Source organism: Anoplophora glabripennis, unplaced genomic scaffold (assembly GCF_000390285.2).
Source record: "Anoplophora glabripennis isolate ALB-LARVAE unplaced genomic scaffold, Agla_2.0 scaffold156, whole genome shotgun sequence".
Classification (NCBI taxonomy): Eukaryota; Metazoa; Arthropoda; class Insecta; order Coleoptera; family Cerambycidae; genus Anoplophora; species Anoplophora glabripennis.
Window position 1 is genome coordinate 210,041 of NW_019416250.1, and position 18,899 is coordinate 228,939.

At 31.4% G+C, this 18,899-nt stretch overlaps 1 protein-coding gene and 1 long non-coding RNA gene across 10 annotated transcripts in view; one reads left to right on the forward strand and one right to left on the reverse strand.

The window, feature by feature from the left end:
* Window positions 1-12,139, reverse strand: part of LOC108905661 (diacylglycerol kinase theta) — a 111,378-nt gene extending 99,239 nt beyond the window's left edge. For all 9 annotated transcript variants that reach the window (XM_018708626.2, XM_018708619.2, XM_018708625.2 and 6 more), the window contains exon 1: window positions 11,773-12,139. In XM_018708626.2, the coding sequence (XP_018564142.1) occupies window positions 11,773-11,917 (145 nt within the window). In that variant the 5' untranslated portion in view covers window positions 11,918-12,139. The remainder of the gene's footprint in view (window positions 1-11,772) is intronic.
* On the forward strand, window positions 496-18,771 carry LOC108905664. Its single transcript, XR_001964275.1, has 3 exons — window positions 496-626; window positions 3,973-4,160; window positions 18,682-18,771. It is a non-coding gene; the product is annotated as an uncharacterized LOC108905664 (long non-coding RNA).
* Window positions 18,772-18,899: the final 128 nt, after the last annotated feature.

The window sequence follows — 18,899 nt, forward strand, 5'->3', positions numbered from 1 at the left end:
TAAAATTGTAATTGCACTGTTCCCTTTAAAGGCATATTTCTTGCTAATAAACGATTGCTCCTTTACAGACACCCTGATGTATTACTCCGATATATTTAAAATTCATTTGCTAATAGATAAGTATATATAAACAAACTAAATATTTCATAATATTTAAATAGGTTTATTGAATGTACTCATATTCTCTGTTACCTTTCTGGCGACAGTCACTTACAGTTATTTCTATTACTTTAGAAACCAATGACCATAAACTTGTTTATAACTGCACTAGTGAAAGATTTTAAACAAAAACCAGATATTTTTAATTTACAGAAACCGTAGTTGAACTAATTTAGAGCAGTGCCACAAACAACTTTTGCTTTGTGCTGTAGATTTGATTTGACGAAGGATTTTTTTCCATTAAGTACAGTTATTACGCAATCGTGACGTTGTGCATTATGTCCACTGAGGTATTTGATTTAAAATAATCGAGTTTAGTCCAGTTGTTAACTATACCTTGTCAACAAAGTACGATAGTAGTCGTTTACTGCTAGTTAAAATACAACTTGTAAGAATGTATAAATAAGGACAAAGTTTATTTTTAAGTAAATAAAATTGTGTTTGAGCAGATTCGTGTGACGAAACAGGTAATTTTTTTAAAATTATACAAGGGAAATGTTAGTGATAATCTAAGTTATATAAATTGATATAACTGATGGATTGAAGTTTTCTTTACTTCAGCAAAGTTCTAATGAACACTCGCTAGAAAAAGTAGAGTAGCAGTTATGATATTAATATAGATTTCAGTAGTAGTTTAATGGCTGGATATTTCTTAAGATGCGATTTGAGGAATGTTAATTGATGTGCAAAGTGAAATAGTGGTATGTAAAGTAAATACGAATATTTTACCTTCAAGAAAATTTATATAATAAAAAAAATAATTTTAAAACGTGCGACGTGGTACATACTGCAATTATCCAGTTTTTTTTCTTAATATTCAATGTATTCGAATTTCGCCACTCGCCATGGATATTTTGAGTAATATAATTTCTAAGGGTACTTAGAAACTATTTACAAATTTTTGAAAAATACACAAAAAAGTCATTTGATAAAATCATAGCCTACTGAGAAAAACAATAATTGTAAACGCGATATTCCTTTCAAACTGAGGCGACAAAAGCACGTGGCTGAAAAAATATCCTAATTGTGTCAAATTCTAAACGGCCTCCATAAGAAACAATCAAATTCTTTTCCCTTGAAAATTATTTAACATTTTTGTCATATCATATGCGTAGTAAAAGCATCCTAATGTCATACTTATTAAAGTAACCAGACATAAAATAGCAAATATATTAATGATTTCTGAAATATAACAAAAATTAGCTTTTTGTAAATGTTTTAAAAATAAAAAACTATAAGAATTTGCATTTGGAAATATTATTTAGATATTAGTGAAATACTCATACGTATGTATCGTATTTTTCCATGAGTATTTATTATTTTGTTTAGGTATGGATTAGGCAACTATGATGAATGACATACATTAGAAATAGACTACAATATTTAAATATAAATTTTTATATTTATGCGTTCATTACGTAACAGGGAATTTATAGGTTTTATACATTAATAAACATCCATTGATTACAGTTTTCAAAGTACATACATGTGAAACCATGTAACAAAATAAAATAACGGAACTTGAAAAAATATATTTTGTTTGTTACATAATATAAGAATAATATGAATTATTATTTATTTAAATTCATATTCTATTACTAGTTCTCATATTTACACGTGTACCTATATAAAAGTATTAAACTAATTCAAAAAATTTTCGAAATGAAGTCAATGTTCTTCGGTGTCAAAAGTTCAGGTACGGAAAACATATCTAACCTTATAGACAAGATTCCCAACAAACTGCTCTATGAGCTACATACCCCAAACTCATTGAATTATATTTGTACGATATTATTACACAGGTCCGCAAAAAAAGTGGTTGTGTTAATTCTGAGCAGCTGAGTCATTTCCGAAGAAATTTTTTCCGTAGAATTGCCCCATCACGTCACGCTTCCGAGATATCCTAACCTAAAAGTGCGAAAAACTCTATTTTTTGCTATATTTGACTTTATATTGACATCACGAATATATATATTTTTTTAAAACGAGCCATGTCATCTAAAAGCAGAACTCTTACTCTTCAAAATGCCGTTTTCAAATTTGAAAAACATTTTTTTTTCTCGGATATATCAATAAATGTTTAGTACTTAGTGATTTCATAACAGCAGTATCAAAATTGAAAAATGTTCTTCGGATAGCGAATGATATAAGTTCCTATGTTTTTTGGGTCGCCGAATCCGAATCCAACCTCAAAATTATTCAAGCACTCAAGAGTTCTGAAATTTCCTAACCTAAAAGTGCAAAATTTACGATTTACCTACATCTGAACTGTCGGCATGAACTACTATATGCTGTAACCTGCGACCAAATAATCTACAAGCAAAAATTTGAACTATGTTCAGAACATTATTTATGTGTTTTTCGTGTGTTTCGTGTTAACAACCAAAAAGGAGGCTTATAATGCTAAGAGGAAATCATGATTTATTTCGGTTGTTAGACAAGCTTATCTCTTATCTCTTGAAGAAAAAACAAATTATCTCTAAGTACTGCTATTTGACCAATAATTTAAAACTATGAAATTTCAATGTTACTTATTTGTTCCATTGGCTTCAATTTGGCAATATCGTAATCTGCGACAAAAAGATTCTACAATTCTCAATACATGTTCTATTTTCTTTAGTTTGCTTTTTAAGGTTTGAAAAAAACATGGAAGCAGCTTAATGCACTAATACGAAATGTTTTGTGATATGAAGTTTGTACTAGAACTTAAAAATTCTCTTCATTTTTGGGATGCTTTTGAGTTGAAAATTGTTGCAGACCAAACAATTCACTTCCAACTAGTAGAAAGTTAGGAAATATATGAAAGTCAATCAATTAGTGATTGGAACAAACTTAAACTCGTTTTACATTTACCAATTTGGTGCAACTGTGTACAATAAATGGTACCTGCTTACTTTTCTTTATAAGAGCTTTACTAGTCTGGTTTATTGAACCCCAAAACATTTTAGGTACGAAAACTTTTTTTGTCCACAGCTGTAGGTAGAATAAAAAAATTGTGGTAAATTTCCTTCTTGGTGTATAAGTATTTAAAAAAAGATTTAGTAAAAAGGGCAAATATTATTGTAGTCATGTTCAACGCTTTTAATAGATATTTATATATAATTTGGTTCTATTAATATTTATTAATTATATGCGAAAGAAGGTTATCTGACGAAACAATCTTAAGAAAATGTGGAAACAAAAAACCTTTGTAGTAGCTACTTTTTTTTGTGGTTGATTTCTGGCAAAGGAAATGTTAGAATTATATTAAAAATTAGATTACATTATTTAACAATTTGGGGGATATTTTTTGTATATCTAGATGTTTGGTATCGAATTGTTTGACTTCTTTTGATCAGTTTGATACCTTTCCTTTACAGATTAGTGTTTCTATATTTTTCAATATACATTTTTGTTTAAATTAAATCAGTAAATACACAGCTACTGTTTTTGAACTACTTCTACTACGGTCTTTTATATTTGATCTGATTTTTTTCTAAGCAATTTCTATTTCTGGACTTAACAGCCATTTTCAGTTAAACTCACGGTAAAAGTAAAGTCAATTGACAAATGAGCGATCAGAAATAGTAAAGTAAAATTGTCAGTTATACCACAGACAATATAGCGTATCGCTAGCTATTTTGTCTGTGGTTATACAGAAAGAGATGAAAAATTTACCCCACTTCTATTATTTACATTTCATGTTTAGAGAGACATTTGATTCGACACAGATTAAGATTTTTTAACATTTACCTTCTTTCTGTGCGTTGTAAGGCAAAAATAAACTTGAATTTATTTCGGTACATTAATAAATCTGTTTTTATCGTTTTTCAGGAGGCTTTTCAGATTGCAATATGGATAAGTAATAAAAATAAATTGCCATAGGACAAAATTGACGGTAATTTTAAAAACACAAAGTAAAATGAGATAATCACTATTCCTTGGGACTTTTGCGAGATCAATACAGGGCGTTTCAAATGAAACGCATAAGTATAGTATAAATGGAGGCTAGATAAGACTGGGTAAGGCATCTGTAATATACTTCAAGCTCTCCGTGCTTCTAAAAAATTTTAAATTCGTACTAAAAACAAATTATATTTTTTAAAAACAGACAGCAGATTATTATAATTAGTTAGTATATTTTAATGTGGAGCTAAACTACATTTCATTTACATTTCGATGGAGAAACCTTATTTTTATTTTAAGAAAATTGTAGCGGCTTTATTTTCGATAGGCCCTTATTAAAACTAATTTAATTATTTTTAAAATATTTTTTCTTGTAAAACCTATTGTCAAAAAAAAGTTTTAACATTATTCATATCAAAATTGAGCAATTGTTCTTGAATACAGCAATTATAACCACTCAAAACTTAGTATAGTCTTAACTGCGACTGCGTTAAAAAATAGTCATTGTGATTCAGCCATTAATTTTAACCAACGTATTCGGAAAGCCTAATGAAGACTGAAAATCGAAAAAAAATTACTCGATTTTTTTAAAAATAAGCAGATTATCCGTTAACTCCCGTTGATTCGGCGCTCTATTTCGCCACACATTTCATGACAATCATGACAGTTCGCCGGCGGACTACAGAGCGGTCGAACGTTGAAGAGAAACAGCTGATTTCATCAATCGTGTTGAATTTTGCAATTGGTTTCAAAATCAAAGTGCATCGGATCCCAACTTTATTAACAAAATACTATGGACGAATGAGTGTCCTTTTAGCCGTTCTGGCATTTTAAATGGGTAGGTACTATACGATTCTTTGAAAAATCACTAGGTATATATACTACAAACTGTACTAATTAATTGCTCATAATACTAATAACTCATATTCAATAATAAAACATGGTGAAAACGTTAACAATATTAAAAATACTAAATTGTAATAACCTAACATTATCTCTCGATAAACCTTTGTGATTCAGCGATCAAGAACGGTCCAAAAAAGGGTTTAATTTATTATTTGAAAATATTTTTTTCAGCGTAAATATGCACTTATTTTTTTAAGTAGCGTATTCGTATTCTACTAATTTTTTCCTATATTCCCTCAAAATTAATGACATTATGACTAAATCACCCTGTATATAAGCCTAAAACTTATGAATAATACATTGCCGCATGTTTGTTATTGTCAGTCCCATCCACCAGCAAGCAAATTTATTTTTTTATGTAGTCGCATGTTACGTTGGTTGAACGAAATAATAAATATTTAATATACACGAACTACATAGCGATAATTTCCCCATGTTGGGAAGTGTTAACACGAGCAAAAATTGTTGCGTTTTCATTACTTAATGAATGGGTGGTTCAGGGTGTAGAACCTTATATCGATAGTGCTTTATTATTATTATCTTTGACCTATTTTGTTATATTCATTCTGTACAGGTATGCAAGCATATCCATTCATGAAAGCCGAGGTGAGCAAACATTCAATATTATGTATTTCGTTATTTTTATAGCAGAATCGATAAATAATTTGTAAATCAATCAAATTTTGTTTCGTTAATGCAAATTTAATTGTAGGTACAGGACTGTTACAATTCACAGATGACTCTGATTGTTCACCAATTATAAATTATGCTCTTTATTATTATTATATTCTTATACAGGGTGTCCCGGTACTTGATAAAAAAAGTCGAGTACAAATAAATGATACATTAGATCAGATACATTTTTTCATACGGGTCTTCGTTAACAAGTTACGGGACCTTAAAGGTGAAAATTAAAAAGTTATTTTTATTTAGTCTCTAAACTATTAACTTCAGCATGATATAGATTTGGTGATCGATAACACATGCGTATAGCTTGTTTTTGATGTTGTAAGTGAAACTTCATTATGCACAGATTGTCAGGGACGGACTATGCCCAATGGTTAACAACCCAGAATTTTTGCATAGATGACGATTGCAATCTGCCTGTATAAAAAATAAGTTCCCTGAATAATTTGCTAGCGATAATACCCTCTTGGTTCAACTCGGTAAAATTAACAATATAGATATTTTTGATTTTATGTCACATTGCACATTGAGTGGCGCCTTCACCATTTTTGGTTTTTAATTGGACATAATTACTATGTTAGAACAGTACATATTTTTAAAATAAGAGCCTAAAAAATCTTATAGTCTATTAATGTAATTCTCACTAACAAAATTTGCTTTTGCAAAATAATTTGCAGCCACTTTTAGACGATGTTCCATTAGACACCCGAAGAAACGTTTAGTTCATGCACGATGGAGCTCCCCATTTCAATATTGATGTACGAAATTATTTATCCATTATGTTTAATAATAATAAATTGACTGAGAGAGGAGGCCCAATTTCATATCCACCACGTTCTCCAAACTTTAACCCGCTGGAGTTCTTCCTGTGGGGATAGCTGAAAAGTTTAGTGTAGGCAACCTCAGTACAGACAAGGGATGAATTGCTACAAAGAAGTAATTTCCATTCTGATAATATTAGACATACCCCAGAAATGCTTTTTCGTGTACAAACAAATAACATTCGTAGACTTAGGAAGTGTGAGAGGGGAAAAGTGCCCATATTATATATGTATTTTGATAGTTTCCTTTCTTTTAAATATATTTTTTTAAATTATTCTTGTTTTGTTTTTCTATTCTGTGTTATGTATAGTGTGTTTGTCAAATTTTGTTCGTCCCTGGCGTTCTGAGCATAATGAAGTTTCACTTACAACATCAAAAAAAAAGCTATACACATGTATTATCGATCACCAAATTTGCATCATGCTGAAGTTAATAGTTTAGATGCTGTAAATAAAAATAACTATATAATTTTCACCTTTGAGGGCCCCTAACTTGTTAACGAAGGCCCGTATGGAAAAAATTGATATTATTTTGACTTCATCTATCTGTACTCGACTTTTTTGTATCAAGTACCGGGACACCCTGTATTCTTATTACTTCCTCATTGTTATATTCCTTTTAATGTGTGGAAAATACTTTAATGTTTCTTATTTTTTGTTTTCAAAAGCATGTAATTTAAATGCCCAAAATTTTTAGATAGGCCCAATCATCAGTTTGGAGCCACCCTGTACAGTGCCTTTGATAATCTAGAAAAATACTAAAAAATTGAAATACTATTTCACTACATAGCATTTATACAGTATGGTGGAAATGAGAGGAATAAATTCATTATTTTGTAAATCGGTGACTTTGGACAAAAATTCTAAATCGGCAGTTTTTATTTTTAAAAGTGCTATTTGTTTTAGATATGACGTCATATATGTGAAAGTTTTTTTAATACAAACGTGGGTCATGCGATAGCTGTTTTGTAATTCTCTTTTGCGGCAGCTCTTAATTTTCCTTTGCGATAGCTCATAATTCTCCATTAATATAGCTCTTAATTCTTGCTTCCCTTAAATAGCTCTCAGTTCCCTTAATATATCTCTAATAATTCCTTTAATGTAGCATTTAATTCTTCCTTCCCCTTAATTCTCTTTTCCGATAGCTCTTTTGCAATTCTCTATTCAATCATATCAATAAGTTTAGCTAATAAAATTTTGTATAGTGCCCAAAGAAAAAATTCTAAAATTACAGAACAAAAATGTATTTCAAACAACCCAAATTACAAGAGATTTTCAAATTGATGATCCACAGTAATAATACAGTGACAAAGACCAGCAGTACACTCTTCTCGAACTCACTTCCGGAGTTAAGTATGCCATCTCCGTCTGAGTGCGTTATTTAGATGCATCTAGATTTTGTGGTCTATTTCGTTATATTTTACTTTTTAAGTATTCCCATACAAAGAAATCTAAAGAGGTTAAATCTGAAGACCTAAGTGGTCATTCAATTGATCCTCTTCGCTCTATCCACGTATCTCTAAAGATGCTGTCCCAGTAGGTCCTTACCAATACAGGATAGTATAAGGGTGCGCCATCTTGCTGAAGCCATAAATAAATTATGTTTGAAAACAGCCAATTCAGTTCGGGGAGCAAATCGTTTTGCAGAAATTGTAAATATCAAGGACCTGTTAAGCTTCCTTCAAAAAAGTATGGTGCTATGATCTGTTATCTATTATTCCGGCCGAAACATTCACTTTCTTTTGGTACAGAGTGCGGTACTTCTACATCCATTGTGTATTTGCAGTTGCCCAATACCGACAAGTTCGACGATTTACACGATCAGAAAAAAAGGAGCATAGAAACATCCGATTTCGATTAATATTTCCATTAAAATTTCACAAAATTCCTTCATTCATTTATCAAAATTGTCTTCCAAAAGCTTCTGTATTAAGGTAACTTTGTAAAAACGCCACTTTACCTTTTTTAGGACTTTAAACACTGTTAAATGATCCATATCTAATCTAATTATCTAATGATATTTGCCGTTAACTGGTAAGTATGGGGATTTTCTTGAAATGCCAGTAGAACATCTAGTTTATTATTTTCGAGTATTTGTTTTCTATTACCTTTAGGGAGGCCTTTACAGGATAAGTTTCTTTAAAATTCTTTTCAGTTTTGCTTACTGCGTGGATTGAAAAATTGGTTCTCGGTTGGATTATTTATTATTAAATAAAATATAAAAATCCTTGAGTCATGTTTTGTTCATGTTTTGTCTCCAGAACCAATTATTATTAAAATTTCAATTCTTTCGGTTTCAATAAGCTTCATGTTGATAAAAACACATTTTCAAATATTTTTAGTATTTCAGCATTAAATACCTGGAAACGTGAATTAAGTCAGTTTGGTGTAGTTGTTGATAATACATGTACCTACATTATTTGGAAAGGCAGAAAATCTAGTAAGAAATTTATAATTTTTCTTTCCCTGTAGCGGTCTTTATCTCATTTACGTTTGGGTGGGTAAAAATTTATTAGATTTCCTACTGGGAAACTTAAAACGCCATGTAGGAACAATGGTTTACGGCTGATTCGAGATATTCCAAAAACGTAGTAGGCATTCATATTAATTGTTTGAGATAAATTTATTCAAATATTCAGAAAGTAGGTATAACCTAAACATTAATGCTTCTTGTTATTTATCGAACGAGAAGGAGATGGATATATGATTTGATGGATACGTGTTTTCCATGAATTAAAAAACTCCCCAATACCTTAAACGTCAATGCTTCTCTTACTTAAAATTTTAGTAAGTACTTACACAGTTTGCATTGAGATCAATATGAAAGACTAAAAATTCAGAAGTGAAAATTAATAAAAGAAAAGAAAATGTATGTATTTAACTTTATAGGAGAAACTTAATTACAACGCATTATTTTGTTAATTTTTACATTTTAAGAAATACATTTCTTGTATTAACATCTGTAACATTACATTCATGATTGTAGGAGAATTGAAGCATTCAAAATAAATAGCTACGACAGAATCATCAGTAGTCAATTTAATTGTAAGTTTGTAACAAGGTATCACTTTTTTTGTAATCACTTCTCTGAGCAAATATAAAATGATCAGCTTGTAACTTGGACAAATTTGATCTTTGGCTTAAAATGCTACAAACATTGGGTGATACGGTGATGGATACTAAAAACTAAAACAAAATTCTACTCCACAACACATTTAGAACACTTGTACGACATTTGCTTAACGATAATTTATTTCATTTTAATTTCGAGTTACTCCCTTAAATGAAATATTACAGACACTAATTAAATTTGACCAAAACATTTATGCTTTCGCAGATTGAAATTTTATATGAAGGTCTAAACTAACCTTGCTCTACTCGTTTTAATGTCAAAGTGTATGACACACTTTTATTATTTATCTTTGCAAAGATACTATGGATACATACTAACCACTTTCCTATAGTTCTATAGTGTATGAAATGTATTATTACTGTATTTTGTGCACTTAGATTTAGTTGAAATATTTTTTTTATGTGGAGGTAGTAATTTTTAATACAGGAAATATTAAGAAAATCCAGGTACTTTTTTTGGGTGTTACCAGGAGAAACATTTTGGGAAGAAGATTAATCTTTTTTTTTACAGAATCCATATGTGACCTATTTGACGAAACCGTGAATTATTTTCAATCAAATTGGAAATATTTCGAAAAAGTTTAATTAATTAAAATTAATTAATTGTTGTTGGTTTAAGATAAATTTATTCAAACGTTCAAAAAGTAATCAAAGAAAGGTTAAACATTAATTGTAAACAATATAAAACCATAAAAAGGAAATCATATGTCTTTAACATTATTAGAGAAAATTAATTATCAAAATTAATAAAACAGGAGAACATACTTTTGATAATTGCATTTTTTATGATAAACATTTCTCGTATCGTGTCGTCTGTAACAATCATAGAAATGATTTCTATGATTGTAGGTGAATTCAAAATAAGTACCTACCACAGAATCACTAAGTGGTTAATTTTTTGTACATTTAAATTTGTAACCATGTATCAACTTCTCACTGTAATTACTTCTCTGGGCAAATATAACATCATTAGCTGCTGTAACTTGGAAATATTTGACCCTTGGCTTCTAATGTTAATTATTCAAAAAGTACCTAAGTATAACCTAAACATGAACAATTCTGTTCAATTTTTTTTTATCTACACATTGAGCTGAGAGCAATATGAAACCTTAAACATGCAGATGTCAAAATTTATATATGTTAAACATTTCTTTAACACTATAAAAGTTACTAACTGTTAGTTTTACATTTCGACATACATTTTTTGTACTAAAGTCTGTAACATTACACCTTGAATGATTTCTATGGTTGATGATGAATTGTAGGATCCAAAATACCTAAGTACCTACCACATTCGTTATGTAGACAATTCTTAAAAATTTAAATGTTTAGTCATGTAGCCATGTATTATACTTTTTTTGTAATTACTTCTCTTGGCATATATAACGTAGTCAGCTGCTATAACTTGGACAAATTTGACTTTTCATTTAAAATTGTGAAGAATACTGAAAACTGAAACAAAATATAACTACGTAACACTTGCTTAACGAATTTTTTTTAATTAAACACAATCTTTACGTTTAATTTCTGGTTAAATCCCTTAAATGAAATATTACATACTCATTAAAATTGATCAAAACATTAATGTTCCCTTAAATCCAAATCATTATTTGAAGGTATAAGGTAATTTTGCTCTGCTCGTCTTAATGTCATAGTGACCTATTTTTTAAATTCTTTTATGCAATTGAAATCGATAAATAAACATTAAGTATATGAACATTTAAACTGAAAATAATTAGTTTACTGGTCTCTACTGTTCAATGGTTTTATAAAATCTTATCCAAGAGACATTTTATTAAAATTTTTTTCAAGTAATATTGATCTTTGCAAAGATACTATGGATACATACCAACCACCTTTCTGTAGCTCTGTAATTTATGAAATGTAGGTTTATTTTCTTGAAAAGTACTATGTGCAGTCTTAGATTTAGTTATTATAAAATTTTGTATGAGGAAGTCGTAATTTCTTAATAGAGAAAAGAAATTAAGAAAATTTAGGTACTTCTTTGGATATGTCTCTAGGAGAACCGTTTTGGGAAGCAGACTGTGTCTTTTTGTTTATAGAATCCGTGTGTGTGACCTATTTGGAAGAGAGCGGCGGTAGCTGGAGGGATGGCAGCCAGCAGCCGTAGCAAGAAGGAGGGTCTGGGATGGGAGAAGAGGCAGCGGGCTGCTTGGCTCACCTTCGCAGATGAAGCCCTGCTGGATGAGGCCCCATAACATGTCGCTGCAGTGGTGGCAGTACGTGGGCTTGTGGAAGGTTTTCTTGCAGAAGCTGTGCCCGTGCGCGGCGGGCGGCTGTTCGGTCGAGCCCGCCACCGACGCCATTTCTCCGAGCCACCGTTCACGCCAGATTTTCACCGTGAACTCGCACTAGGCACAGGCATATTACAGGTCTATGTGATCTCGAAACCGTACGCGTACATTTTGCGGCCTTTCGGTATCTCTGAGAGCCAGAGTTACATGCCTAAGGCGCATTTCTCGACGTCGTCTCCCGTACACAGCTGACCATCACTGACGAACAACGAGTGCGCATCCGCGAGACGTCTGGACGCGTCGACTACTACCGCCACTGGGAGGCCGCTGCGTCTCGACGCGGCGCCGCTCTCCCCGGCCCGCCCATCACTGCTTTGGCGGCGGTCGCGGCATCTGATGGACGCGTTTCGCAGCGAGGCTCGCGCTGAAACTGAAATCTGCACGCTGAAAAGACTGAAAGCGTTCGACGAGCGGGGACGGACTTATCGACTTGAATTTCCGTTAAGACGCGGAAGCCTCGAAATATTTTCAATGCAAATTATTTGTGTGTCTAACCCAATATGCCCCACGGATCGAATTGAACTGAACTGAAATTCTCAATAAGCCTCACATAAATAAAATTTGTGCCAATAATTTTTTCGATAACATACTGTTTGGAGAGGTAAAAAGAAAATAAACACATAATTGTTTCATTTAATCATAAAGATACCTCAAATTTTAATTTTATACCATAAATTTGGTTTTCAAAATCAAAATTTATTAATGCACGTTTCCACCAATTCTTTTTGAGATTTCTTAACGCTGGAGAAACAATGATTTACGCTGGTGGAAATCAAAAGGGTTAGTCCCTTTTGATTTCCACCAAACCTTTATTCTTCTTGACTGTCTATGCCTAAGGAGTCAAAATTTCAAAATTTTTAGGAATCCATAATCCTTATATCTAAAATTTGAGTTGCTGTGAGCGTCTTTCATTTCCTACAAATTTCAATTGATGGAAATCATTTCAGGATCTTATTCGTTCCCAATGGAAAGTTGGTGGAAATGGTTATAAGTCACATAAATCGGATATCTTAAATTTTATTTTTATAGAAAACCAAACATGAATAGTGCAATTTTCCAGTGTGATATTTCTTTCTATTTAACTAACAAATTGTTTTTTAGGTTTCACTATGTGTCATTTTCGTAGACCCAATGGTATGATTTCATTAATACAATGTGTTTTTCCAATCTATGACAATATCAGAACGTTTCTTGGATCATTTTAGGCCAAAAATCTTAATAAACCATGACAAAAGCCATTAATCTCTGAAATTCAGAGAGATAAAAATAAAGAATATCACATTTTTTCAAATATGTCTGAAGATGTTTTACATAGATTGATGAAACTTTGGTTAGTTGTTTAACTAATGAAAAGCAAAAACTTTTTGAACAGTTATACAAATATGTTTACCAGTGACGAAGATACCGGGAAGCACTGTCAATGGAAATTGGATTAGTTTTGGTTCGTAACTGTTCTAAGCAGTGTTAAATAAACTGTAATAACCGCCATCTAAAAAATCATATGTGCAAATTTTTAATTATCTGAAGAATTATGGGGACCACAACTTTCCAAGAAATTTAAACGTTTATGTAAATCAGTTTTTTGCACTTCGTTCTGAACAAAAAATTATTACACATTTTTATTGTATATCGAATAGTTTTAGCAGATATTTTTTTATTCAACTGCATGATAACTTTATTTTAAACTTAGAAACGTAGGTAACTCAAAAACGACTCATTCTTTAAATAATATGGAAGATATCCTCTATGCTTGAAATTCACTTTGGAATCAAATGCTCCCAAACGAAAATAATTCCAAAAAACTTAGAGGTGTACAAATTCTAAGGTTGTCAATGACAGTGTACCTGGTATCCCTATCACTGGTTGACATCTTAGGATATTCACTCCGTGATTTTTATTAGTCTTTAATTAAATCCTTAATTAGGCCTTTAGTTAGTTACATCACCAAACTAACTTTCATCAACATGTGTAATAAGAGGTCTGTTCAGAAAATAACCGAACTTTATTTTTGTAAACTTTGTTATTAATTTTTTACAAATATATTAATGGTCCTTGTCTCCTTCAAAGTACTATCCTCCCCTCTATTCACACTTTTCCCAGCGATGTTTCCATTTCACGAAGCAGTTTTGAATAGCTTAATTTGAAATGGGTTTTAAAGTCTGTAACGAACTTATTTTGATGTCATTAATAGTCTGAAAACGGCGTCCTTTCAGCACTGATTTTAATTTCGGAAATAAGAAAAAATCGCAAGGAGCAGGTCTAGCGAGTAAGGAGGGTTAGGGAGGAAAATAATCTGATGTTTGGTACAAAACTGATGAATTCACAAAGTTGAGTGTGTGGGCGCATTGTCATGGTGCAAGAACCATGAGTTGTTTCATCACAACTCCTTTTTCCGGATTATATTCACTAACCTTTGTAAAACGCTTTGACAGTACCGTGTGGTTCATTGTCTCATCACCTTAGGTAAGAATTCAAAATACACAATTCCAGTCGAAAAAAAAAAAAACAGTGACCATCACTTTGACAATGAATCGAGACTGACTTGCTTTCTTGGGGCGGGAGATCCTTTGCAAATCCATTGTGAACTTTTGTCTCAATGTCGTAGCCGTAAATCCAGCTTTCGTCGACCGTTATGATCCTTCGTATGAATGTTTCATCGCAAAATTTTACGTTGCATTCAGAAATTTTGTTTTGTCAGTGCATGTTCAATTTTTCAGTGAAAATTTCAAGGCATTACCCAATTGAGATGCTAACCTCTTATGCAATTTCCCTGACAGTCAATTGGCGATTTCCACGCACCAGACTTTTGACTTTCTGAACGTGGAAGTCATCAGTTGAAGTCGAAGGCTTTCCTGATCGAGGATCATCTTCAATCACTTTTCATGTTTCAGTTTAAGTTTTCCCCAGTTTGATGCAAAATTTTACGTTACATCGTTGTACCAGAAAATCGCACGTTTCAAAAATCGTCACTAACACTTAAGGCATGCGCATACATACGCGGCAGCGATGGCGGTGGCGTTATTCGAATTTAAATATACCGCTCGTACCACGACATGTATGTTTTGACCCATTTGTTTCTATGCGTTACATTCAAACGCCACCGGGCACCGCCACCGCTTACCTTACCGCGTATGTTTGTGCAGGCCTTTAAACACGTTGCACTCAAATAAGAATATCATGAAAATTAAATCAGACATCAACAATCGAAGAACATGTAGTGATACAGGATATGCGCAACGCAATGCTGCCAGCCTCATGTCACTAAATATCTCCATTGGCGCGTAATTCAAAAAGTTCGGTTATTTTCTGAACAGACCTCGTATATTTCAGAATATTTCAAAAATGTGATAATTTTTTTTTATTTCAATATTCTGTATTTCATTTCATAAGCCTTTTGGCTTAAAATGGTCCTAGGAATACGGCCCTGAACTTCAGACATAGATTTAAAAACCATTTGGTCCTAGGAATACGGGCCTGAACTTCAGACATAGATTTAAAAACCATTTTGTATAAATACATACTATGAAAAACTTTAATGAACTTCATAATAAATTAGGAAGAACAGGTATGTTATTTTGTATAAATACTTTTAGTACAAAGTAAAAGATATCCTGAAATATCCATTCATAAATTTTCCAAACTAGTGGCTATTGGATATAAGACAAAATACACATTTAAATTGGATCATGAAACAGTTGACCTAAAAGTATCTAATCTTTGGTATTTACACCTTTTTAATTTCAAATAATATTTTTGGCAATTACAAAAAATCGTGTCTCATTCAATATGGATGATAACCAAAAAATCAGCAGTTATAAAAAAAATTGCTACTGGACCTGTTTTTAAAAATAAAAATGTTATTGAATCAAGGTATCCAAAAGCAGTTTCCAAAAGCAAGCTCCAAACAACTTAATAATTTTTTCAATTCTATGGGAAATATGAGAAATATGGCCTTAATAGTGTTACAATCGGCATACTCAGTACACACATACATAGGGTGTCTCAATCGTGATACATTAGCATTGTCTCGTAAAATTTTACAACACAATGATTTTGAATACATTTTCAAACGCATCTTTTGAGATTTTCGAAATATATGAGCTAATGAGTAAAGAGAAACAAAAATGATTATTTGTCTCTGATAAGATTATTTCACATAAAGAAAAATCTAATGCAGTTGCCATATAGGGTGTTTTTTTTTTCCAAAAATTGCTTTTTTATACTTTGTGTTAGGAAAAAAGCATAAGAGTAAAAGAAGTATGAAGCTTTCATATTTTTTTTATACTTGATCAAAATATCATATTGTTGAGATCTTTTTAAATATATACCTGGTGTCTCAAATTCACGCAAAATTTGAGTCTTGCGCAATTTGTGCGTTTTCATTGTTCAGCAATATTTTAAAAATTAAGGTTTGGCAGCTACAGTTTGCAATTTTCGTACAAAATATGGTCAGAATACTGATTTAACTTCATCATCTGTGAAGAGATTAATTGAAAAATTCAGGGGGTCTGAATCAATTAATGATCTTAAACACTCTGGCCATCCTTCAACACAAAACATCGAAGCAGTTCGCGAGAGTGTCGCCGAGAGTCTAGGAACATCAATTTGGCACTGTGGTCAAGAATTGGACATTTCGAGAAGCTCTCTACAGCATATTCTCATGAAAAATTTACATCTTCATGCTGACAAAGTTCAATTGATTCGAGAACTGAAGCCTACTGACACGCACAGAGAAGAGAGTTCGTTGAATGGATTGTGGAATAAGTGTACGCTGATTTATCGGACAAAATCATCTTCAGCAGAGGCCCATTTTCATTTTGATGGCTTCATTATTAATCCACCCAATTATCACATTTGGAGTTCAAAAAATCCAAGAGTGATTGTTGAGTAAGTGCATCCATAACTTGATTTTTGAAAATGCAACTGGTTAGCACGACATGATACAGTCTTTTACACGCCTAAATTGCAAGATATGGATTGTAGACATGTGGTTTTAACAAGATGGTGCCACATGCTATACAACCCGAGAAATACTTCCATTAATTACTGTACGAGTCATTTTCTGATCGTGTAATTTCCCGTTTTGTGATCAGAATTGACCGCCCAGATAATACGGTTAAACACTGTTGGACTTTTTGAAGGTTTATGCCAATAAGGCCACAGTCATCCACTCTTTGAAGGAGGAAATTGAGCATTGTCAACGAAATTTAGCCGCATTTATGGAAGACGGTCATGAAAAATTAAGAGTGCGTATGTTGTGGCTATTTAGCAGATATGCTATTCCATATATAGCACTATACTTTTTACTTTATGAATCAATAAAAAAATTACAATTTTTAATTAAATCTGTTTTCTATACAAATTACTTTTGTGTGAATTTTGGGACACTTTATTTGGCTAAAGAATGTGATATTTTTTGCAGACTTACAACTTCATTTACAAAGGGTGGCACCAAACAGAAACAAAAAAAAAAAACGAACATGTATGAGTATATTACTATAATTTATTAATATAGTCCTTGTGTAAATAAGATCAAATATATAAAGAAATGAGAAAGAACACTATACTATGTGCCCCTAATATATAAAAATACTTCATATTCACTAAGGAATGTAGTTTTAAGTACAAAACAATCACAAAAATATATTAATACAGTAAACGGTAAAACATTCAATTTCTTGAAGCCTAACAAACGTTGAGCAAACCATTTTAGTACCTAAATTTTGACAAACAAGCAAACAGCAATATATTGGTTGTTAGACACTCCATCCATTCTATAATAATTCAGCAGCATACTCCAAACTAATAAATTAAATGACAAAGTGTTAGCACATCACAATCTAATTGTTAATTAACACCAATTATTATGATATACATACTGCACTTTAAAGTATTATTGTTGCTTCAGTAATTATTTATTTACTATTCCTTCATCAAACCGGATCAAATAATCCTTTATGAACAAATAGAAAGAGATTGATTAAGATTTACCGCAAGTGTAAAGAAACAGATAACGATAAGATAAGTATTAAAAATGTTGCCAATAAACCCCCATTCATTTATTAATAGGTTCAAACTTTTACCGAAATCGAAAAAAAAAACAAATATTTTTAGCAACAGCTCAGAAATGAACAATCGAACATATAACTTTATGCAGTAAGAGTAATTTGAATTTTATTCCTGCTTCCTAATTCTTAGATATTTGTAGGAAAAATATGACCTCTTTATATTATTATAGAGATATTTTTTACTTTACTTTATTAAAAAGGCATGAGAGATCTACAAGTAAAATAAACTGTTGCAAAATAAAATCTTTCAAAATATTGTTCTTTAAACTTATAGAATAGGAATATAAAAAAGCAAATTGTATTTAAACATTCAATAGAATAAATGATCCCAAAAAATCCAACACATACAAATCTGAAGAACATGTAGGCCATGTGTTTATCTATTTGGATATTGTTTTTCAGCCAATGAAATTGAATACTTACAATTCATTTTTATACAGCAAAAATTAAAAAAAAATCACAATATCGTTAACATCTTTGTTAGTTCGTAGTTTCTAGTTAGTTTAATAATTCTATTGCATAACCAAAAACTGACCCTATAACTTTGAAACTGTTAATAATTGACAGAAGTTTGTAAAGCAAGCAACATTTTTGATGCCCTATCCCCAAATCACCTGCTGTGAACTACTCTGTATAACAGAAGTGTTATACATACATAATTATCAAGATATAGATATTCATTTTCATATTATTTATCAACTGTTTCAGTATGTTGTTTAACTATTCTGCAATAAAAGTTGTACGTCATCATTTGGTTCCATAATACTTGAATATAAGAAGTGGGACTGACTTCCCCGGGAAACTACTTCAGATATGTTTAATTTTATTTTATTGTAAATAAATACACCCTTTGTAAATTATTAACATATCTACCTTTAAGCCAGTTTGTCTTAATATTTCGTTTTTGTCACGATTATGTGAATATA